We start from the raw sequence: 24,219 nt of genomic DNA on the forward strand, positions 1-24,219 counted from the left end.
CAGGAACCACTAGAGGGCAGCATCCACAGGAAGGACTAAAGATTCTCAGACTTGAAATTTCTCAAAATTACTGTTTTAAATCAATATTAAAGTAGACATTATGAATACATTATATGAAAATAACTTGCCAAGTTTTGAAATTTTTCTTTTTGGATATTTAGAAATTTTGTATCCCATAGAACTTGAATGTAAGAATTTTTAAAATTACAGTCACTTAGAATAAAAATTTCCAGGTTTTTTAGGTTATTTTTATTGAATATTCAATATTGAAGCATTTTATACTAAATAATTAAATTAGAACAAAACACCAGTTAATATTCCAGACTTTTTCATTTACTAACGTGATTATATGTCTTTCGTTTTGGGGGCTCTTTTTATCACACGTCTGTGTTGATGGAGAATAATGCTAGTGATGAGATGCTGTGACATGGTTGCCCCTAAATATTAGAATCTTCCACTAGAGTTCAATGTGGGAAAGATTGTTTCTGAATCACTTCATAGGTTCACAGGAGAGCAAAGAATAACTTGAGGGCTTTACTTTGTATGTAGGCCAGTTCTGTCAATATAGGAGCAAGACAGGGCTGTTGTCTTTGGCTCACGGCAATGTGTGTATTTTTGAGACCATGAGGAGATGACATTGCATCCTGTTCCTTCAGGCGGGAGCTCCTTCAGCTTGGTTAAGTCCGGTATGTGGACATGTTCTACACAATTGATAGCCGGGGCTGGCCAGAAGCTTGTGTAACAGGGTCTCTGACCACTAAGGGCATGCTCTTCAGAAACTCCCTTATGGGCTGCTTCTCCGTAGGGAATGAATTTGCTTTGTCTCCTAAATGGAATCCATCAGCGTTAAAAATGACTGAGAAGAATAGTGATTTTTCTTTCTCCTTCACCTCATCTGTTCAAGAGGGAATGGAGGAATAGAACTTAATAATTCTTTGAAGTTTTGTTGTCATCTTTTTGCTCACAGGTTGTTATAAGAAAAGATTCCTTTCAACATGAACCATTCATTTGGCATAGCAAAATATTTCCTACTCCTTGTTCATGCACATGGTCGCAACATGTGTCGCCTCGAAGGGCAAGTTTGGGGCCAGTCAGGATATATTCCTGTCCTTAGGGCAAGTTTGGGGCCAGTCAGGATATATTCCTGTCCTTAGGGCAAGTTTGGGGCCAGTCAGGATATATTCCTGTCCTTAGTGTATCCTCGGTACTCCTTACCAGTGTGTGTGTGTGTGTGTGTGTGAGAGAGAGAGAGAGAGAGAGAGATAGGTGGTTAGGACACTTGCAAAGCATTATCTTAGGTTTTTTTTTTTTTTTTTTTTTTAAATCTTAGATTTTTGACAAAGGTTTTGACTATTGCTAAGCAAAAGCCTCACTGTAATAGGGAATCTAGGCTGGTGTCAGATTCAAGTTTCATTTTTGTTTTTCTTTTCTTTCTATTTTCTGTACCTCTAAAAGCTATCCTGGGGCTCCTTCTCACACTTTTCTGTTACTTCCCATTCCAGTTTAAAATGGGGAGGATGGGGGCACCTGTGTGACTCAGTCGGTTAAGCATCTAACTCTTGGTTTCAGCTCAGGTCATGATCTCAGAGTTGTGGGATCTGATACCACGTTGGGCTCTTTGCCAGGCATGGAACTGCTTAGGATTCTCTCCCCGCCCGCCCCACCTTCTCTTCTCTCCCTCTCAAAAAAAAAAAAAAAAAAAAAAGAGAGAGAGAGTTTAAAAAAAATAAGGAGACTGAGTCTTAGTATAGAACTGTCAGTCATATAGTATCCCGATTTAAAGATTTTAGGACCAAAAGAGGTAAACTGAGTTATTCAAATCACAGTGTGAAGCCAGGAATCTAGTTTTATTTTTACTCCCTGGCTAGAACTTACTTCATCTATAAGTCACTTTTAAATCCCAGGGTTCCCTGAGAAGTTTGCCCTTAAAACAAAATCTTACTTGATATGGATTAAAAAGATGCTTATTTTTAAAAAATCTTTGGATGTTTCTGATTCTCAAAAAAAAAAAAAAAAAAATTTTAAATTGAATTGGAGAGCTGAAAAGAACCTTAATGGAAAATCTACTTCATGATACTCATTTTATAAATGAAGAATTTACTATTATATCTTAGGAAGATGTCAGATTTCAGTTCTAGACAAACCACGTTCTATAAAAACCCACAAACAAGTCATATTAAAATGCCATTTTTAATCTTTTGCTTTCATAAAACCATGATTACATTTAATCTTTTTTGGATATTATAAATTCACAGTATTCCATTTTGATTAAAAAAAAGCTATAAACTGTAATCAGAATTATAAAATAAAAGAAATTTCAAAGTCTCAGATGTCATTTCTTAAGCATATTACTCTTCAATTGAATGTATTCTATTATTTTATTTTTTGAATAGCACCCTTATTTCTTTAATCATTCCAGAACCATTTTATATGAAGAGACATAGTAAGGAGGAATTGGCAGTTAAACAAGAATCATCTCATATATTGATAATTTATTACCAATTAATTTTCAGATTTATAAATATCTACTTCCTTTTTACCATGTTTCAAAAAATAGGCTGAATGCTGAAGGTCCAAGATGAACAGAGACATATGCTTCTTGTCCCCACAGTTTATATTTGTCTTTTTAAAAAATTTTTTAAATTAACATACTATTTGTTTCAAGGGGTATAGGTCTGTGATTCGTCAGTCTTACACAATTCATAGCACTCACAATAGCACATACCCTCCCCAATGTCCATTACCCAGCCACCCCATCCTTCAGTCCCCTCCAATCCAGCAACCCTCAGTTTGTTTCCTGCGACTAAAAGTCTCATAGGTTTGTCTCCCTGTCTGGTTTCATATTGTTTCATTTTTTTCCCTCCCTTCCTCTATGATTCTCTCTCTTGTTTCTCAATTCTTCCTATCAGTGAGATCATTTGATAATTGTCTTTCTCTTTCGTGTAGCATAATACCCTCTAGTTCCATCCATGTGGTTGCAAATGGCAGGATTTCAATTTTTGATGGCTGTATAATATTCCATTGAGTATATATACCACATTTTCTTTATCTATTCATCTTTTGATGGATATCTAGGCTCTTTCCATAGTTTGGCTATTGTGGACATTGATGCTGTGAACATTGTGTGACATGCCCCTTCAGATCACTACATTTGTATCTTTGGGGTAAATACCCAGTAGTGCAATTGCTGGGTCATAGGGTAGCTCTATTTTCAACTCTTTGAGGGACCTCCATACTGTTTATCCAGAGTGGCTGCACCAGCTTGCATTCCCATAAACAGTGTAGGAGGGTTCCCCTTTCTCTGCATCCTCACCAACATCTGTCGTTTCCTGACCTGTTAATTTTGGCCATTCTGACTGGAGTGAGGTGGTATCTCATTGTGGTTTTGATTTGTGTTTCCTTGCTGCCAAGTGACGTGGAGCACTTTTTCATGTGTCTGTTGGCCATTTGGATATCTTCCTTGCAGAAATGTCTATTCATGTCTTCTGCCCATTTCTTAATTGGATTCTTTGTTCTTTGGGTGTTGAGTTGGATAAGTTCTTTATAGATTTTGGATATTGGCCCTTTATCTGATTATGTCATTTGCAAATATCTTCTCCCATTCTGTCGGTTGTCTTTTGGTTTTGTTGACTGTCTCCTTTGCTTTTGCTTTTGATCTTGATGAAGTCTCAGTAGTTCATTTTTGCCCTTGCTTCCCTTGCCTTTGGCAATGTTTCTAGGAAGAAGTTGCTGCAGCTGAGGTCGAAGAGGTTGCTGCCTGTGTTCTCCTCAAGGATATTGATGGATTCCTGTCTCACATTGAGGTCTTTCATCCATTTTGAGTCTATTTTTGTGTGTGCTATAAGGAAATGGTCCAGTTTCATTCTTCTGCATGTGTCTGTCCAATTTTCCCAACACCATTTGTTGAGGAGACTGTCTTTTTTTCCATTGGACATTCTTTCCTGCTTTGTCAAAGATTAGTTGACCATACAGTTGAGGGTCTATTTCTGGGCTCTCTATTCTGTTCCATTGATTTATGTGTCTGCCTTTGTGCCAGTACCATACTGTTTTTTTTTTTTTTTTTTTTTTAAGATTTTATTTATTTGAGAGAGAATGAGAAAGCATGAGAGGGGAGAGGATCAGAGGGAGAACTGGACTCCAGATTCATGACTTGAGCCAAAGGCAGACACTTAACCAACTGAGCCAACCAGGCACCCTAACCAATACCATACTGTCTTGGTGTTTACACCATTGTAATTGAGCTTGAAGTCTGAATTGTGATGCCACCAGCTCTGGTTTTCTTTTTCAACATTCCTCTGGCTATTTCTAATCTTTTCTGGTTCCATGCAAAATTTAGGATTATTTGTTCCATTTCTTTGAAAAAAGTTGATGGTAATTTGATGGGGATTGTGTTAAATGTGTAGATTGATGGGGATTGTGTTAAATGTGTAGATTGATAGGGATTGTGTTAAATGTGAAGAAATATTTGTTCTTCTAATCCATGAGCGTAGAACGTTTTTCCTTTCCTTTGTGTCTTCCTAAATTTCTTTCATGAGTATTCTATAGTTTTCTGAGTATAGATTCTTTGCCTCTTTGATCAGATTTCTTTCTAGATATCTTATGGTTTGGGGTGCAGTTGTAAATAGAATTGACTCCTTAATTTCTCTTTCTTCTATCTTGTTGTTGGTATATAGAAATGCAACTGATTTCTGTGCATTGATTTTATATCCTGACACTTTACTGAATTCCTGTATGAGTTCTAGCAATTTTGGGGTGGAGTCTTTTGGCTTTTCCATATAAAGAGTGAGAGTTTGATTTCTTCTTTGCCGATTCAGATGCCCTTTATTTTGTTGTTGTTGTTGTTGTCTGATTGCTGAGATTAGGATTTATAGTACTGTGTTGAATAGCATTAGTGATAGGTGACATCCCTGTTGTGTTCCTAACCCTGTTCCTAACCCTAGGGGAAAAACTCTTAATTTTTCCCCATTGAGAGTAATATTTGTTGTGGGTTTTTCATAGATGGGTTTTATGATATTGAGGTATGTATCCTCTATCCCTACACTGTGAAGAGTTTTAATCAAGAAAGGATGCTGTACTTTGTCAAATGCTTGCAGCACAGGAATAAATCCCATTTGGTTGTGGTGAATAATCCTTTTAAATGTAGTCTTGGAGCCTTTTGGCTAGTATTTTGGTAAGAATTTTTACATCCTTGTTCATGAGGGATATTGGTCTATAATATATATATATTTTTTTATGGTGTCTTTGTCTGGTTTGGGGATCAAGGTAATGCCAGCCTCATAAAATGAGTTTGGAAGTTTTCCTTCCATTTCTATTTTTTGGAACAGTTCCAGAAGAATAGGGAATTTATTCTTCTTTAAATGTTTGGTAGAATTCCCCTGGGAAGCCAAATGGCCGTGGGCTCTTGTTTCTTGGGAGATTTTTGATGACTGCTTCAGTTTCCTTATAGGTTATGGGTCTGTTCAGGTTTTTTATTTCTTCCTGTTTCAGTTTTAATTTCTAGGAATTTCTTCCTGTTTCAGTTTTTATTTCTAGGAATGCATCCATTTCTTCCAGATTGTCAAATTTGCTGATGTATAGTTGCTCATAATATGTTCTTATAATTATTTGTACTTCTTTTTTTTTTTTTAAAGATTTTATTTATTTATTTGACAGAGAGAGATCACAAGTAGGCAGAGAGGCAGGCAGAGAGAGGAGGAAGCAGGCTCCCTGCTGAGCAGAGAGCCTGATGCGGGACTCGATCCCAGGACCCTGAGATCATGACCTGAGCCGAAGGCAGCGGCTCAACCTACTGAGCCACCCAGGCACCCTTCTTTGGTGTTGGTTATGAACTGTCCCCGTTCATTCATGATTTTATTAATTTGTGTCCTTTATTGTTTCTTTTTGATAAGTCTGGCCATGGGTTTATCAATCTTATTGATTCTTTCAAAGAACCAGCTCCTGGTCTCATTGGTCTGTTCTACTGTTCTATTGGTTTCTGTTTCATTGATTTCTGCTCTGATCTTTATTATTTCTCTTCTCCTGCTGGGTTTAGGCTTCATTTGTTCTTCTTTCTCCTACTCCTTTAGGTGCAGGGTTAGGTTTTATACTTGAAACCTTTGTTGTTTCATGAGAAAGGCTTGTATCGCTATATACTTTTCTCAGGACCATCTTTGCTGTGTCCTAAAGATTCTGAACAGTTGTTTTTTCATTTTCATTTGTTTCCATGACTTTTTTCAATTCTTTAATTTCCTTTTTGACACATTCATTCTTTACAAGGATGCTCTTTATCCTCCATGTATTTGGGTTCTTTCCAAATTTCCTCTTTGATTGAGTTCTAGCTTCAGAGCATTGTGGTCTAAAAATATGCAGGATATGATCCCAATCTTTCGATACCAGTTGCAACCTGATTTGTGACCCAGGATGTGATCTGTTCTGGAGAATGTTCCATGTGCACTAGAGAAGAATGTGTATTCTCTTGCTTTGGGATGGAATGTTCTGAATATATCTGTGATGTCCATCTGGTCCAGTGTGTCATTTGAAGCCTTTATTTCCTTGTTGATCTTTTGCTTAGATGATCTGTCCATTTCAGGGCGGGGGCTGTTAAAGTCCCCTACTATTATTTTATTGTATTATTGTTGATGTGTTTGATTTTGTTCTTAATTGGCTTATATAATTAGCTGCTCCCATGTTAGGGACACAGGTATTCAAAATTGTTAGACCTTCTTTTTGGATAGAGCCTTTAAGTATGATATAATGTCCTTCTTATTATAGTCTTTGGCTTAAAATCTAATTGATCTGAAATAAGTATTGCCACCCCAGCTTCCTTTTGATGTCCATTAGTGTGGGAATTGTTTTTCACCCCCTTGCTTTCAGTCTGGAGGTGTCTTTAGGTCGAAAATGAGTTTATTATAGATAGCATATCGATGGGTCTTGTTTTTTAATCCATTCTGATACCCTGTGCCTTTTCTTTGGGGGCATTTAGCCCATTTACATTCAGGGTAACTATTAAGAGATATGAATTTAGTGCCATTGTATTGCCTATAAGGTGACTGTTACTGTATATTGTCTCTGTTCCTTTCAGGCTCTATCTTTGCTTAGAGGACCCCTTTTGGTATTTCCTGTAGGTCTGGTTTAGTGTTTGCAATTCTTTTAGTTTTTGTTTGTCCTGAAAGCTTTTTATTGCTCCTTATATTTTAAGTGACAACATAGCTGGAGATAATATTCTTGGCTGCATATTTTTCTTGTTTAGTGCTCTGCATATATCATGCCTGTTCTTTCTGGCCTGCTAAGTCTCTGTGGATAGGTCTGCTGCCAATCTAATGTTTCTACTGTTGTAGGTTACAGAGCTCTTGTCCTGAGCTGCCTTCAGGATTTTTCTCTTTTTCTCTGAGACTTGTAAGTTTTACTATTACATGATGGGGTGTTGACCTATATTTATTGATTTTGAGATGGGTTCTCTATGCCTCCTTGATTTTGATGCCTGTTTTCTTCCCCAAATTAGGGAAGTTCTCTACTATAATTTGTTCCTATATACCTTCTGCCCCTCCCCTCTCTTCTTCTGAGATCCCAATTATTCTAATATTGTTTTGTTTTAAGGTATCATTTATCTCTCAAATTCTCCCCTCATGGTCCAGTAGTTGTTTATCTCTCTTTGTCTCAGCTTCTTTATTCTCCATCATTTGGTCTTCTATATCACTAATTCACTTTTCTGCCTCATTAATCCTAGCAGTTAGAGCCTCCATTTTTGGTTGCATCTCATTAATAGCCTTTTTGATTTTGATTTGGTTAGATTTAAGTTTTTTTATTTCTCCAGAAAAGGATTCTCTAGTGTCTTCTATGCTTTTTTCAAACCCAGGTAGTATCTTTATAATCATCATTCTGAACTCTAGTTCTGACATCTTACAAATGTTCTTATTGATTGGGTCCCTGGCAGTTGGTTCTGCCTCATTCTTTTTTTTTTTTTTAAGGTGAGTTTTTCCATTTTCTCATTTTGTACAGGTAAGAACAGATAAATGAGAGAATGAAATGCTGAGAGGGTAATAACGACCCCAGAAAAATATACACTAAAGAAACAGAAGATACCTGAAACTGGGAATGGAAGGAAAGGGAAAAAAAAATATTATCAAGCTGATGAATAGAATAGTGCCACACACTTAGATTTGGGGTGTATTTTGTTCTGTTACAAGAAACTGCCTCCCAAAATTTTAAAGAGAGAAAAAAAGAAAACACCCTCCCCACACACACACACAAATAAGGGTAAATACAATGAAGGGATGGAATATGACTAAAGATGAAAATTAAAAAAGATTTTAAAAAAGGAGTTGAGGGACGCCTGGGTGGTTCAGTTGGTTAAGCAGCTGCCTTCAGCTCAGGCCATGATCCCAGCATCCTGGGATCGAGTCCCACATCGGGCTCCTTGCTCTGCAGGGAGCCTGCTTCTCCCTCTGACTCTGCCTTCCATTCTGCCTGTGCTTGCTCTCGCTCTCTCTCTGACAAATAAAAAATCTTTAAAAAAAAAAAAAAGGAATTGATAAGAAGTTGGTTGAAAAAGGAAAGAAAAAAAATTTAGGAAAGAAAAAGAGAGAATGTGATCAGGCAGGAGACTAGAACAAAGCCATTCAAAAGATTTAGGGTCAGAGCTCCATTGGCGCAATCGGTTAGCGCGCGGTACTTATACAAAAGATTTAGGGTATATTTTCGTCTGTTAGAAGAAACTGTATCTCCAAATTTTAAAGAATGAAAAATTTATATGTATACAAAAAATAACGTTAAGTACAATGAAGGTATAGAATGTGACTCTAAAAATGAAAATTATAAAAGATTTTTAAAAAGGAGTTGGTAAGATGTTGCTTGAAAAAAGAGAGATGAAAAAATTTTAAAATTTTTTTTTAAAAATAAAAATATCACTAAGCTGATTGATTTTTTTAAATAAAAATAATTTAAAAAATTAACTTTGAGAGACTAAAGTATCTTGTGAAAAAAACCATGAATTCTATGTACTGTATTCCCATAGCTCTGAAGTTTTGCTGTTCTCATTGATTGGTAAACTCAGTCTTGGTGGGATATTCTTGCTGATCTTCTGTGGGGGAGGCCTGTTGAAGTGATTCTCAAATGTCTTTGCCCAAGGCAGAATTGTACTACCCTTACCAGGGGCTAGGCTAAATAATCTGAGGATCGCTCTTGGTAGTTTTTGTTTCCTGAAAGATTTTCGTACAGCTTTGGAGGATAGGAATGAAAATGGAGGCTTCCCAATCTCTGGCCCCAGAGGAGCTGAGAGCTCAGAGCCCCACTCTTCAGTGACCCCTCAGAGAAAAGCAGTCAATCACTCCTGTGTCCCAGGTCTCTGGCCGCACTCCATTCTCACTCGGACTGTGGCTGAACATTTCTGTCTCTGGTATACGGCCCCTTTTGGGGTTTCCAAACATGGCAGATTCCTGTGGTGTGCTCCTGTGCTGCTCCTCCTGGGGGAGGAAGGGGAGTTTCCCTGGATCTGCCACTTGTTGGGTCCCTGCTAGAAGAGTAGTGGCCTGAAATTGCCTCAGATCATGATTTATGGCAAACCCAAGCTGAGAGCCCACTCCTCAGCAACGTCTCTATGGTCAGTTTCCCTTCTCCAATACCTGGGGGCTCTGCCACACTCAGGTACCCCCGGTCTTTCTGTGACCCCGAGGGTCCTGAGACCACACTGTCCGAACAAGGGTTCCACCCCCCACTTAGCCACTGGAGCAACATCCCTCAGCAGAGCTGACTTCAAAAAGTTCTGATTTTGTGCTCCACTGTTCTATCACTTGCTGGGAAGCAGGCCCCTCCCCCTTGCAGTCCACCTTCTCGTATATCACCTTGGATTCACTTCTCCACGCATCCTACCTTCCAGAAAGTGGTTGCTTTTCTGTTCCTAGAATTGCTGCTATTCTTTTCTTCAGTCTCCTGTTGAGTTTGTAGGTATTCAGAATGGTTTGATAACTAGCTGAATGCCTGGGTGCAGATGAAATTTAGGTCTTCTACTCCTCTGCCATTTTACTCCTCTAATTGAATATATTTTAAAACAAGAAAGTATGTTATGTAAACAAAGAGAAAGTTGACTTTTAACCCACTCTTCAAAAAACAGGAAACTCTAGGGAGAAATAAAATATTCTAAGCATGTTTTTCCTCAGGTTGGATTTGAATCTATTGCTTTTCCACTCATGGACATGACTGCGGGAACAAGCCAAGTTGTGATTTCTAGGAGAGGCACGTATGGCTCTCTCATGGTTGCCTGGGTGGCTGGATATGCTCCTGGGTTAGAAATCCCCGAATTCATTGTTGTTGGCAACATGACCCCAAAACTAGGTGAGTTGTTGCTTTGCTAAGATCTTCCCTGTAGAACGCAGAGATAGATGTGTGATTGGCCACTAATTTTCTTCACTTGTCCTTACTTTTGATAATGAACTCTTTGTTTCCTAATATAGTCCTCTCATATTTTAGTGATCAGAGTTCCACAGTCTACTTGGTAAAAATGAGAAACTTTATTCAGTCAAATTAAAAACCTCTTATGTCTCCTGGACATAGTGATCACTAAGCTGATTAATTACTCTGTTGATATAGAAGGAGTTTGTTAAAAGTAGTACTAAAAACCTAATGTGGCCCGTACAATAATAATAAAAAAAGGCATGCCTTTGTGTTCATTTATGTGTTCACCTGAATATTTCTGACAATGGGACAGCTGTGGCTTCATATCCTTTTTGTTTTTATTATCCCGTTAGCTCTGGGAGGGTCAGTGAGATGTACATGTTAGATGACATGACCTCTACTCCATAGAAGAGACAGGGAGTTAAGGCAAAATTTTGGTGTAGGGATCTTTATTTCAGTTCACATACCTCTCTCCCCAACTTTTTAAATGTGTTACCTCTGGTAGACAGTCACAGAATTCTGGAAAAGACTCTATTTTACTACATCTTTAGGAGTTGAATCCCATGGGCGCCTGGGTGGCTCAATGGGTTAAAGCCTCTGCCTTCAGCTCAGGTCATGATCCCAGGATCCTGGGATCGAACCCCTGGGACTCTCTGCTCAACAGGGAGCCTGCTTCCTCCTCTCTCTCTCTACCTGCCTCTGTGCCTACTTGTGATCTCTGTCTGTCGAATGAATAAATAAAATCTTAAAAAAAAAAAAAAAAAGAGTTGAATCCCAGTGTAAGAACTCAAATAATACCCTGCTTTTCTTCTATTCCTGTTCAGGGAGCCTTTCATTTTCCCATGGAGAACAAAGGAAAGGAATCTTGCTATGGACATTTCCCAGTCCTGGTCAGCCAGAAGCCTTTGTTCTTCATCTCACAGGAGTACAGAGCAGTGCCCCTGGTGGGGCTCGACTTCGGTAAGATCGGCTTGATTCTCAACCAACACAGTCCCTGGGAAGTAATTGGGAATTTATCAGTTGAAACAGAAGAAGACACAAGGATTGCTTTCCCCGAAGCAGCAGCAAGAACGGTTTTAGTGTCAGAGCTACATGTGGCGTGTATGCCAGAGATGCCACGGAGGGAGGCCAACTTTCGTAGAGCCACCACCCACTGCTTGCTATGAAGAGTATTCTCTCTGACCTCTCTCTCAGTTGTGTTGGTCTCCACATAAATCTGGAATAACATCTCCAATTGTGATAGCAAAGTCACCTATTATTAAAGGAGTCTGTCTTTCTAAGCATCTGCTGAAACACACCTATTTTTCCCAAGGGATTAAGAATAAGAATCAACATTATACCAGGGTTACAATGTGACTTGTACCATTGAGTTTAATTTAAATCAGTATATTTGCAGATAAATATGTCCCAGACAAAAGCAATTTACTTTCTCATACCTGGAATGGGCTTGATCAAAACAGCAGAGGGAAGACCTTAGAGATAGAGTCATGGATTTAGTCCTGGCTCTGCTAATTACTTGCTGTGTGACTTTGGGAAAGTTATTTGATCTTCCTGTTCTTCATTTACTTACTTGGAAAATAGGGGAAGAGTGCAGGCAACACCAATGTGTTCAAGTATGTTTTTATATATGTTTAATTGTAGGAGATATTGATTGACAAATCAAATATAGTTTTAGATTATACATATGCCAATTAAAAAATGTTTGGCCACATAATGTATTGCTGGGTAACAAATTTAAATGCCTTAACAACAGCAACAGTTAACAGTTTTGTAGTACTTACCCTAGGTCAGGCATTGCTTTTAAATTATACACACACACACACGTATAAAATAAGTTTTATGTGTATATAAAATATTCATATATATGTATATAATTTATATGTGTATATGTGTGTAATATGTGTGTATATATATTTAGTATGTATATATATGTTTACTATTACTCTTCCCAATAGCCATATGGCATGGATACTAGGGATATTAGTAGTCCCATTAGATGAAGAAAGGACTCACAGATACATAATTGACCCACAAAGCTAATAAGGTTGGGACCATGATTTGAATCCAGGTTGCCTTCTACTGTTTGAACTCATAACCACTGTGCTATGTGTTGAATGATGGGTTCTTGACAATAGAGAGTGATGGCTTTGGGGTGTCCTCACTAAAGGATTAAAGAACATTAAGAACATTTTTTTAAAAAAGCAAAAAAACAACTTGTCAGTGAAAGAAAGTATGTCTGTGGCCTGAATTCTGCTGATGGGCCACCTGTGTTAGCTCTGGCAAAGCTATTAACTCCCAACAAAACTCCATAGCAAAAAGCTAAGGATAAATCTCTCAATCATGGATGTTTCTTCAAATTTGTATGTAAGATTTTTAGCAACAATTATGTGAGATAATAGTTTCATTACTGGCCACCTGGAACAAGGAAGGATTTTACACCAAATAGGGAAAACTGTTTCTATTTAGTAGATAAGAAATCTGGCTGACATCCACAGATCTTAAATTTTTCGCGCCCTGTGTACTGATCCTAAGAGAGAGCCTGATGTTTCAGATTCTTGAGAGAGCTTCTCTGGTATAAACTGGAGAAACAGACCAGAGACCTAGAAGCTCTTCACTGTGCTCCAACGTGTGAGGTTTGTCCCCCAGCTTCTGTTCTTACATTTCATGTGTTCTGGTGTATTCATTGATAAGTAAGTAGGGTTTTGGGAACTTTTAAAGGGTATACCATCTTTAAGATGCCCTCATGAGAAGCACTTTAAGTATTTGAAAAAGAATCTCTACAATGATATTCCTATGTTTTATCAGTTCTTTAATTTTTTTTTTTTCAGATCAGGTTTCACCTTTGCTGAAATTGAACCAATGGGAGTCTTTCAATTTTCCCCTAGTTCTAGAAATGTCATGGTGTCAGAGGATACACAGATGATCAGATTATATGTCCAAAGACTGTTTGGCTTCCATGGTGATCTTGTTAAAATTTCCTATCAGACAGCTGCAGGAAGTGCAAAGCCTCTGGAAGACTTTGAGCCTGTTAAGAATGGGGAATTGCTTTTTCAAAAATTCCAACCTGAGGTGGATTTTGAAATAATCATTATTAATGACCAGCTTCCCGAGGAAGAGGAAATTTTTTACATTAATCTAACTTCAGTAGAAATGACAGGATTACAAAAGTTAGATGCCCGTTGGAGACCACGCCTCAATCTAGATTTTAGCGTGGCATTGATCACAATATTGGATAACGATGATCCGGCAGGAATGGATATTTCTTTCCCTAAGACAACTGTGGCTGTAGCAGTTAACACAGCTCTCATTCCCACAGCAACTGACTTCTCAACCACATACCCTGACACAACCAAGATAACGGCTGTTCCACAGCCCACTGAAATGATTGCTGTTATTACCGAGGCGGCTGGTGTATCTGCCATCCCTGAGAAACTTGTCACCGTTCCGGATACATCTGCCTTGTCTGAGAAGCCTGATGTGGGCACTGTGACTGCAAATGTTTCCATCCGTGGAATCTTTAGTCTTGGGCCACCTATTGTTTATGTTGAAGAAGAGGTGAAAAACGGTACACTTAATGCTGCAGAAATTCTCATTCGAAGAACTGGTGGGTCTACTGGCAATGTCACCATAACCGTTAAAACTTTTGGTGAAAGATCTGCTCAGAGGGAACCAAATGCTTTGCCCTTTCATGATAGCTATGGAATTTCCAACCTAACGTGGGCTACTGAAGAAGAAGATTTTGAAGAACAAACCCTTATCCTTACGTTTGTAGATGGAGAAAGAGAACGTAAAGTATTGGTTCAGATTTTGGATGATGATGAGCCTGAGGGGCAGGAATTCTTCTACGTGTTTCTCACAGACCCTCAAGGGGGGGCACAGATTGTGAGGGGGAAGGATGACAGTGGATTTGCAGCTTTTGCCAGAATCATTATTACAGGTATATTTCTGGAGTAATGGACATAAAAATGTGCTCATGCTACAGAATTTATAATAATAGTATTCTGTCTTAAATTTAATTTGAGAGGGTGAATTACTTGAATCACTCATAGTTACTCATTAAACATTGTTTTCTTGTGGCATAGACCCATAACGTGAACTCATGATGTCGTTCTGAGGCGCCACGCTAGAATTTAATGGACTGTAAATGTCACTTAGCTCTGAGCCAGTTAAACAATCTATAACATTTATACTTTCACAATATAGGGAAGATCTTAAAAATGCATAAGTCTGTGTTCTTCCCCTGGAAAATATTTAATTTAATCATTCAAACACATGATTGGCTATCCTGTTCTGAAACCTCATTCTGAATTTCCAAACCACTTTCAATAATCCATCCCCCAAATCTAAGTCTCATTACTAGGAAATTCTTCCTTTATGTTGGGAAATAGATTAAAACTATTTTTTTGGTCGTTCTCCTTTTGAACCAATGCAGTTTATATAATTTTTTTTTTTTTTTAACGTTGGGTGTATGTATTACAATAGTTTAAATATTTAGTGATTTTTTTTTTAAAGATTTTATTTATTTATTTTACAGAGAGAAATCACAAGCAGATGGAGAGGCAGGCAGAGAGAGAGAGAGAGGGAAGCAGGCTCCCTGCTGAGCAGAGAGCCCGACACGGGGCTCGATCCCAGGACCCTGAGATCATGACCTGAGCCGAAGGCAGCGGCTCAACCCACTGAGCCACCCAGGCGCCCCTTTAGTGATTTTTTTTAAAGAATTCCTCATGCATCTTCTAAAAAGTTTTCAGTTATAGTTTGTAGTTTTCATCTGAAATCATACTGTATTTTCTTACCATGGTTTAGCTCAGTTTGCCAGTACCTTACACTAATTAGAGTATTGAGAAGTCCATCTTATGATTCTTACCTACTCTGTTCTTTTTTATAAGCATTTATCAATTTTTTTTTAAATATTTTATTTATTTTTATTTGAGAGAGAGACAGTGAGAGAGAGCATGAGTGAGGAGAAGGTCAGAGGGAGAAGCAGACTCCCCATGGAGCTGGGAGCCCGATGCGGGACTCGATCCTGGGACTCCGGGATCATGATCTGAGCCGAAGGCAGTTGTCCAACCAACTGAGCCACCCAGGCGTCCCGCATTTATCAATTTTATATAGTTCTTTACAGTTTCAGATGACACCATGATAAAATAATATAGTGAAAACTAAATGTCATGAAGCCTCTATTTATGGCCCAGATTAAGTATCAATTGGGTGATTCAATGAAATCTTTTAGTGTCTACTCTTTATCCTTCTCTTTTACAAAAGGAAAATATTGGAATACACATCTTTATGGTCCACTTTTAGGATTTGATTCCTCCTCCTAGAATTTTTACTGTATTTTAGCCATTCAGTAATAATTCAGTCCTAATTTTTCAATTGTGTAATTCCTTTTATACCTAGCATCATCCCCTTTATGTTACCCAACAAATTTCCACCAGTCAGAATTGTTATTTATTCCTATTCCTCCAGTTTATTGAATCTTATAAATCCTAATTCTATTCACCAAGTTATTTACTGGTTTTGATTCACATTAGCTTAATGCCATCTATATTTTTCTATTAAAATTATTTTGACACTCAGCAACCTCCTCTTCCATTCCATGACATAGATATTTAATTATAGTTATTTGAATGTGACCAGGGATGACAGTCAAAATGTTTAGCAACTAGTTTGGCAGAGGCACAGGCCGGCCAAAATGTTGGTTAGAGCTCCTTGCTATCCTAGATAAATCCCTGTCTAACTCTCCACGCAGTCACTCAGTTGAGCCTCGATGAGGCAGGTACTCTAATGTTTACCTTCCCTACATAAAGTACATTGATGACACACAGATACCTACCTCTTAATGTCACATGATGCAGTTTACCTGGTAACATCTACAGTACATTTGCATGGTCATATTAGTTCATGTTTCCTTATTTGTCTTTTCCTCTCCTGCTTTTTAACATAGTATTTCCCTTTTGACCACATCATTAATTTTTCCCATTCCTCTTATCTTTAGCTAATCTTCATAGTCTTTGCACATTTAGATTTTAGAACAAACTTCTAAAATAACATCAGGAGAAAACAAATTTAATTAGTTTTGGGCTTGATCATTAGCACATTAGAAGTCTTGATTCATCTTACTAGATGAATCAAAGTTACTCTTGCAGATGTGGTAAGGGGAGTATTTTGTTCACTAGAACCATGCTAAATGCTATCGCACTGGAAAAGAAAATGCTTGTGCTTGTGAGACATTTATAATCTATTTGGAGAGACCAAAGACCACCAAAATGACAAGGAAACAAATGCTGCTGAGGAAAAACGTTGATGGCAGGTTCTGATGAGGTTCTGAGGCAGGGCTGAGAAGTGGTCATAGTGATGAATTGGGTGAGGACGACGATTGGCTCTCATGCAGAAACAAGGCACACGTGAGACACCGGGAAAATACGGTCCCTAATTAATAGGCTCCACATTGACTCAAACTTTGGACCTGCTGAATAGAGGCTGGTGACTGTTGGCTCTCCCCCAACAGGACCATTAAGCGCTTTTCTATTTCCTTATTTTGATCCCTAACTTCCAAGGTTCCATCTCCTTGGAAGATTAGCAATCAGGTTTTGCAGTGATGGGTACAAATTTAAAGCTTGTGGCTTTGGGAATCATTGCTTTTAGGATCACTTAGCAAAACTGGGCCACTGGGCAATGGAAAGCAGCAGGAACTATGTACTGGCATTTCTCTAGTCTGAGAAGATAGCTTATGTGCTGGCAAAGATTTGGAGTGACCATTTCAGTGTAGTGTGGTCCCTAGACTTGTTCCAGTTTAAACACGATTTGTAGTATGATAGTGCATGTAACCTGAAATGTTGCTTAGAAGTGTTTCTTTTAGTCAGGGATGCTTGGAAGCTCATTAACAGTTCTGTTTTTCTCTGGGGCAGATAACCAAATGCATAACACGAATGCTTTTATAGGGAGGGTAAGTCAGTTAAATGGAGTTCATTACTCAGTAAATATTGATTGAACTCTTAAAATATGCTGGATACTGATCTTGATATTGAGGATACAGCTGTAAATAAAATCATAGCTAGTCCAGTAGGATATAATAACTTTAAACAGTCCCCAATATGTAAAATGTAAAGGACTATCATATATAGTCTCATCAGAGAGAGAGGAGCATGTATGTCAGTGTGGGGAGTAGGATTTGATGTTTTCTTTCTTCCAGTCTAATGTTCTCCAAGTGTTAGCCACTTTGATATTATAATATCAATTCTACTCTAATTTTAGTAAAGAGCTTTAAAAATTGTAACTCCCCCTCCTCACTTGTAATTTCTCACTTTTATACCACCTGAGCTGGAAAGAAGAGTGAATCCCTGGAGATCTTTTAAAGTCTTTAGTACATAATAACCCTCCATTTTTCTTCTCAGGGAGTGATCTTCACAATGGCATCATAGGATTCAGTGAGGAGTCCCAGAGTGGACTGGAGCTGGGTGAAGGGTCGGATAAAAACAGACTGCATCTTACCGTAACAAGGCAACCCAACAGGTATGTTGATATGCATGTAGAAGATGTAACATCCTATGTGTCTGTACAGTATCTAATTTGGATTCATAAAATGGTAAAAGACAGGATGAAATGCTAATAGAAGGTAGCATGGAATTTGGTATGTTAGTGTTCGGATGCTCTCATTTTGGGGGGGTTGTTTTATTTTGTTTGCTCTCATTCTTCATCTTTGAATTTAACACACTTGGTTAATGAGTATAACCTAGGGCCACCTTGAATGTTTTGTACTTCATAAAGTACCATACAGATGTCAGCTTATCTAAGTCTTCACTTCAGCATATCTACTGTTTAATGTTACGGAAACTTGGAAGTACCAAAATTTTGCTTGCAATTTAATACTCTAACAGTGCCCATCTTCCAAATGCTCATCACAGATGTGCATCTGGTATATACCCATGTACACGGAGATAAATGTCCTTTTCCATTTTGGACATAAATTCTCTGGAAACGTAGGTCATCCCCTGCCCTTTATTTTTATAATAACAACCATTCTTAGCAGTAGCATGTTTCCTTTAGAAGAATTCTCAACAAGAAAAGAACATTTACTTGAAGGCAAGGGTACTCTCTAATTTTTTTTTTTCATATTTCTGGTACACAATAGGCATAGTACGCAGAAAAGTATTATTTGTTTCCTTTGATACATGGTAGTTTAAGAAATAACTTAGTATTGAATAGAGTGTGGTGGAAGAATGCCACATAAACACTGGCATTAGTTTCTTAACAGTAATGAGGAGAACTGGTTATTTTCAGCTTTATCAGTGGTCCCAGAAGTGCTGTGCTTTGGGAGGAAGAAGTCCACTTAAGCACAGTGATGACACATTCTGCATTAGACACCTTTGCATGGGTTTTGCTTTGTTCCTAGGGCCTTTGAAGATGTCAGGGTCTTTTGGCGGGTCACATTTAACACAACAGCGACCGTGCTCAAGAAAGACGGTGTGAACCTGATGGATGAACTTCTCTCTGTGTCAGGGACCACAACCTGTATGGTGGGTCAAACAAAGTGCGTGATCACCATTGAGCTCAAATCGGAGAAGGTAAGAAATGATGAGGGACTGTATTTTCAACTTCTAATTATATTTCTTTAAAGTTAGTAATTTTAAAGTCATTTTATTGAAATTTACACATTGGTTATATAGAGATTCTTTGTGTCTCACCTGGCCATAATATCTAAATCTCTTTTATGGATAATAGACTTAAGGTTTACACATTATGACATTATGAATTTTTTAGATGTGCACCTAGAACTAATACAATGTTATATGTCAATAATATCTCAATAATAATAATAAAAAAACCCTTGTCAGTTTCCTCCATTTCTATTTTTTGTCATTTCCAAGATTCTTCCTGGACCAAGTGCTCAGGGAATGATCCCTTGATGCCCTTTTCCTGCAGATTAATATTTCTGGGGAAAAAAAAACCACATTTTGATTACTCTGAATGTTTAATGTTATGTTTTTGTCATCCTTGTAGTTTTGGCCAAATCACATTATATCCATAGATTTTATGCATAGAATGTAAGTTTTCTCATTCTCTATTTATATTTGGTTTAAGAGTTCAGTTTTGATTTACTAAAAAAGCACTGAGGCTATGCTTGGTGGGCTTTTGGATAAATTTCTGTGCATTCATGTTGCTCAAGGCACTTAGGAAACAAGCATGCTCCTGCCTTTCCATAGGAATCTGCATTAGTCATATGGTATTAGTCACTGCCAACTTACCAGAGCTTAAGTCATTTAGTAAATGTGTGTGACCTTTTTTTAATGTGATAATTTAACGCATAATGAGCACTCAGTAGTGTTTTTTCTGTCTACTGCGTAGTTTCTTAAACTCAGATATTTAATACAAAAACTAGGAATAATATTATGAATGTTCAAAAGTACCATGGTTTCTTTGAAACTGCAGAAAAAAAATGCACAAATACAATTTTTTCAGAACATGTAACTATGCTTAAACCCATTCTAAATAGCAATATTGTAGATTTTTTTTCATTTTTTTTCTCTACTTATTTTTTCATTTTCTGAGGATTACTATACCATTTAGATTGATCTTCTCTGAGGTTAACAGTAATGCTTATTTTCATACTGTCCCTTTCATACCTTTCATACATACTATTTTCATACCTTTTATAAGAATTAAAATTGTAATAATTTTACTGGTTCCAAAAGAGAAATAATACTTATTTCCGAAGATGACATATTCATGGTTATTGCCACTTTGTTCTTAGTTAGGATTATGGGTCCTGGTTCTTGTCTAAAGTTGTTTCAAATGAGAATTGCTGATCATCTGGTTGGGATCTATTTTGGGACTTCGCTTGTTAGATCATTATGTATATATTTTTTAAATATATGCCTTCCAGGTTGCTTTTTCTTAACACAGAATGATTTGTTCTTTGGACTTGGCGGGATCGGCTTTACATTAACTATTGGCCCATTACTCTCTCCCTCCCTCTCTCTCTCTCTTTTAAAGATTTTACTTATTTGAGAGAGAGAGCGCACAAGCCGGGGTAGAGGGGTAGAGGGAGAGGGAGAGGCAGACTCCGCACTAAGCCGGGAGCCCTTTTCAGGGCTTGATCCTAGCTAGGACCCTGGGATCATGACCTGAGCCAAAGGCAGATGCTTAGCGGACTCAGCTACCCAGGCACCTCTGCCCTATTGCTCTTGAATGTGGAGCTGGTCTATTAGAGGTGTTAGAAATATATGCCTGCCTTTTTGGTATCCTAATACTTTACTGCTATTGTTGGTACAATTCTTACTTTTTCTAAGAAGGATTATTTTATTCACACTTTTTTGTTATCTCCTTCCTACTTACATATAGAAAAAATATTTACCATTCTTTAATAAATGAACACATACTTAATCAAAGACCTAGATGTCCAGGTATGTTAACACTCTTCTTCAAATTAAAATTAATTAAATACTGAGTACATACTATTTTATTCACACTTATTTTCTATTATAACCACTTTTTTGTACACTACAGTAACTTTCTCCTTTAGGTACTGTTATAGATTCAAATTTTTTAATTTTTTTAATTTTTTAATGACACAATGCTACATTAGTTTCAAGTACGGCATAGTGATTTAACAAGTCTATACATTATACTATGCTCACTGCAAGTATAGCTACCATTAGTCATCATATAATGCTATTATAATATCATTGGCTATATTCCTCATGCTGTATCATTCATCCCTGTGACTTATTCATTCCATAACCGGAGTGTGTTTCTCCTACTCCCTTTTACCCACATAGCCTATCCCCCTACCCCTTCCTCTCGGGCAACCACCAGGTTGTTCTCTGTTATGCGTCTTTTTCTGCTTTTTTGGTTTTTTGTTCATTTATTTTGTTTTTTAGATTCCACATACAAGTGGTGAAATCATATGGTATTTGTCTTTCTCTGTCTGACTTATTTCTCTTAGCATAATATACTCTAAGTCTGTCAGTTAATTTTAATTACTGAATGGCTTTCCTTTTGCTATTCAAGTAGCCATGGCATGGCCACTAGAAGTCTTATTATGGTGATCTTTTGTCTTTTCATATTACTTTAAAACTCTCTGGAAGTATTTTTGCTTTATATCAATAATATATATGTTCCATAGCCATCTTGATTTTTCCTGATCTAAGACATCTAATCAACTACTGTCCAAGGAATTGATTTCTTTCACCAGAAGGAGTTTTAGAAATCTAGATATGCATGGGAGTTGATGGTTGGCAAAGGTACTGCTGCTGTGGGTCACCTTGGGTAGTGATAGAGCTAGGAAAAAAATTTTTTTGAAATATTAAATTTCCACTGATTTTTTTTCTAACTTAATATACCACCTTATCATATTTTACTTTTCTTGAGAAAAATTTCATTAGCTGTTAATTCCTTCTATTGCACAGAAATTTCAATATTCAAAACGTTTGATGATGTTACTCTGCTTAAAAACATTTACTTAAGTCCTCTTCTAGGCATTTTTCAAGTAATTTTGTGACTTCAACCCCCACAAGTTCATGTTTCCTGACTCTCCCTTAGGGACTAATCAAAATACCACTTCCTTTAAGATGCCTCCCTCATATCTGCAGTCAGAATTCACTCTCCTCCACCTCCTCCTCCTCCTGAGAGAGAGAGAGAGAGAGAGAGAACACGCGCACACAAGAGCATGAGTGGGGGGAGGGGCAGAGGGAGAGAAAGAATCTTAAGCAGGCTCTACGCTCAACATAGAGCCTGATGCAGGACTTGATCTCAGGACCCTGAGATCATGACCTGAGCCAAAATCAATAGTTGGACACTTAGAGTCACCCAGGAACCCCTCCAGTTAGAATTCTTATTTCTCTAAGTTTACAAAGACTTCTTATCTTTTTTAATGGAAGTTACCAGTAATATATAGTGTAAAAACTTATTATACATATTTTATCTTGACTATTCGACTCCCACCTGCTTGAAAATTAGAACATGGTTTTATTCATCTTTTCCTCCCTTCATCCTCTGTAAATACATGCTGCCTACAGGAGTTCCTGAGAATTCTGTTGTGCATTTTATCTCAAATACGATTTTTGGTGAGTTAGAATCTTGGATGGATCTCATGAGACTCAAAATATCTATCTCATATATAGATGTCAACGTTATCATCATAAGAAAAAATCTTTTGAGATCAAAGTCCGTTCAATCCTATAATGCTGTTTAGATAAATGCCTTTATCAGTCTTTCGCTGACTTGGTTCTTGTACAGTGAGACTAGTTTGTATTTAGAGATAAAAATGATTTTCATGGAGTGGAAATACCTTATTTGTGACAGTAAGCAGGTATAGTAGTAAAGATCCTGAAAGATAGAGAAATTGAGCTTTGATCTCATTTGAAGGAGGTCTCTACATGCAGGAGAGAGAGGGAAAAGAAAAGAGCAAACTAAGGGGTGGTCTTGGAGAAGCTGAGAGGAGGAGAGATAGGCTGGGTAGAGTGGTAGATGGGAGGGGAGATTGCTTCCTCTGAGCTTGCCCTACTGGTGAGAGATACCCAGGGAAGCCCTAGCTACTAAAGACATTATAATTATGGATTAAGAGAATGTTGTGGGTAGTACATAGAATGCTGTATATATCCTTTTTCCTAACTAGGGAAATGCTGCTAAACCCATTTCTAAGTAGTTTCAGTTACATAAGAGAAAGAATTTGGTCTTCCCAGTGTAATACTACAATCATAGAGTTGAGTTTTCTTCTGCATCCTGAGAAGCAGCTAATTTCCAAAGCATTTTGCTCTTGTTGACTTCCCAGCTGTTAAAAGGTAAAATATAAGTAAGAGTGATATACATTCTAGTTGCAGGAAAAGGAAATTTAAAAAGAAGGAAGAAAGTGATATTCTTAGGAGAATGAAAAAATATTTTTCAAAAATATACTGTGAACTTCTAATATGCATTTTAACATCTCACATTTTGTGACCAGAAGGAAACATGACTTTATCTAATTTAAATTCTTTCTTTGTTTAATAAACTGATACTTAGAGATGTAAATGAGACTGGTTCGGTGGCCGTGTTTTTCCATAGTAGGCTCTGAGAAATTATTTGGAGGTCCCAGCAGACCTAAGAAACATCTCTACATGTTTACATAAAGAAGGGCTTCAAGAATACTGAACTTATTTAGGAAAATGGTGGTAAGAGCTTGGACTCTGATGATAGAAGACTTGGTTCAAATCTTAGCTCTTCAGCTAATGAGCTGAGTGACATGGGACAAGTTGCTTAGCCTCCCTGAGCCTCCTGTGTTTCATGGGCTTAATGAGAGCATTGTTAGATTAAATGAGATAATGAATGAGAGAAGTTCCTTGCACAGTTCTTAGAGGGAGTTGCCCCTTCATAAGAGATATAATAATAATTATATAATTATAATAAGTAATAATTTTTATTCAGAGTGGATGGAAATGGAGCCCAAGACAATGTAATTGTTAGTAATATAATTGTAACATGGTAGCTACATTAACACTATTACATATTACATACAATGTAATTGTAATGTAGTAGCTACATTAACACTAGTGGTTACAGAATTATTACAGCACAGCAACACAACACAGCAAACACATTCATCCATAGAATGACATCACTGATTAATGGTGGTTTCTTCTAATTTCAGTCCAGTCTCCCAACCCTCAACATGAAGTTTGTTTGTTTGTTTGTTTTAAGATTTTATTTGTTTGTTTGACAAAGAGACAGAGAGCACAAGCAGGCAGAGCAGCAGGCAGAGGGAGAGGGAGAAGCAGGCTTCCCACTGAGCAGAGAGCACAATGCGGGGCTCAATCCCAGGACCCTGGGACTAGGACCTGAGCCTAAGGCAGCTGCTCTACCGACTGAGCCACCCAG

General features: G+C 37.6%; 1 protein-coding gene across 1 annotated transcript in view; it reads left to right on the forward strand.

Moving 5' to 3' along the window:
• Positions 1-24,219, forward strand: part of ADGRV1 (adhesion G protein-coupled receptor V1) — a 544,366-nt gene that overhangs the window by 204,416 nt on the left and 315,731 nt on the right. Inside the window, exons 72-76 of the mRNA XM_059175461.1 lie at positions 10,134-10,308; positions 11,193-11,328; positions 13,197-14,305; positions 17,763-17,880; positions 18,761-18,932. Coding sequence (XP_059031444.1) covers positions 10,134-10,308; positions 11,193-11,328; positions 13,197-14,305; positions 17,763-17,880; positions 18,761-18,932 — 1,710 coding nt within the window. The remainder of the gene's footprint in view (positions 1-10,133; positions 10,309-11,192; positions 11,329-13,196; positions 14,306-17,762; positions 17,881-18,760; positions 18,933-24,219) is intronic.

This window comes from Mustela lutreola, chromosome 5 (genome assembly GCF_030435805.1).
Source record: "Mustela lutreola isolate mMusLut2 chromosome 5, mMusLut2.pri, whole genome shotgun sequence".
Classification (NCBI taxonomy): Eukaryota; Metazoa; Chordata; class Mammalia; order Carnivora; family Mustelidae; genus Mustela; species Mustela lutreola.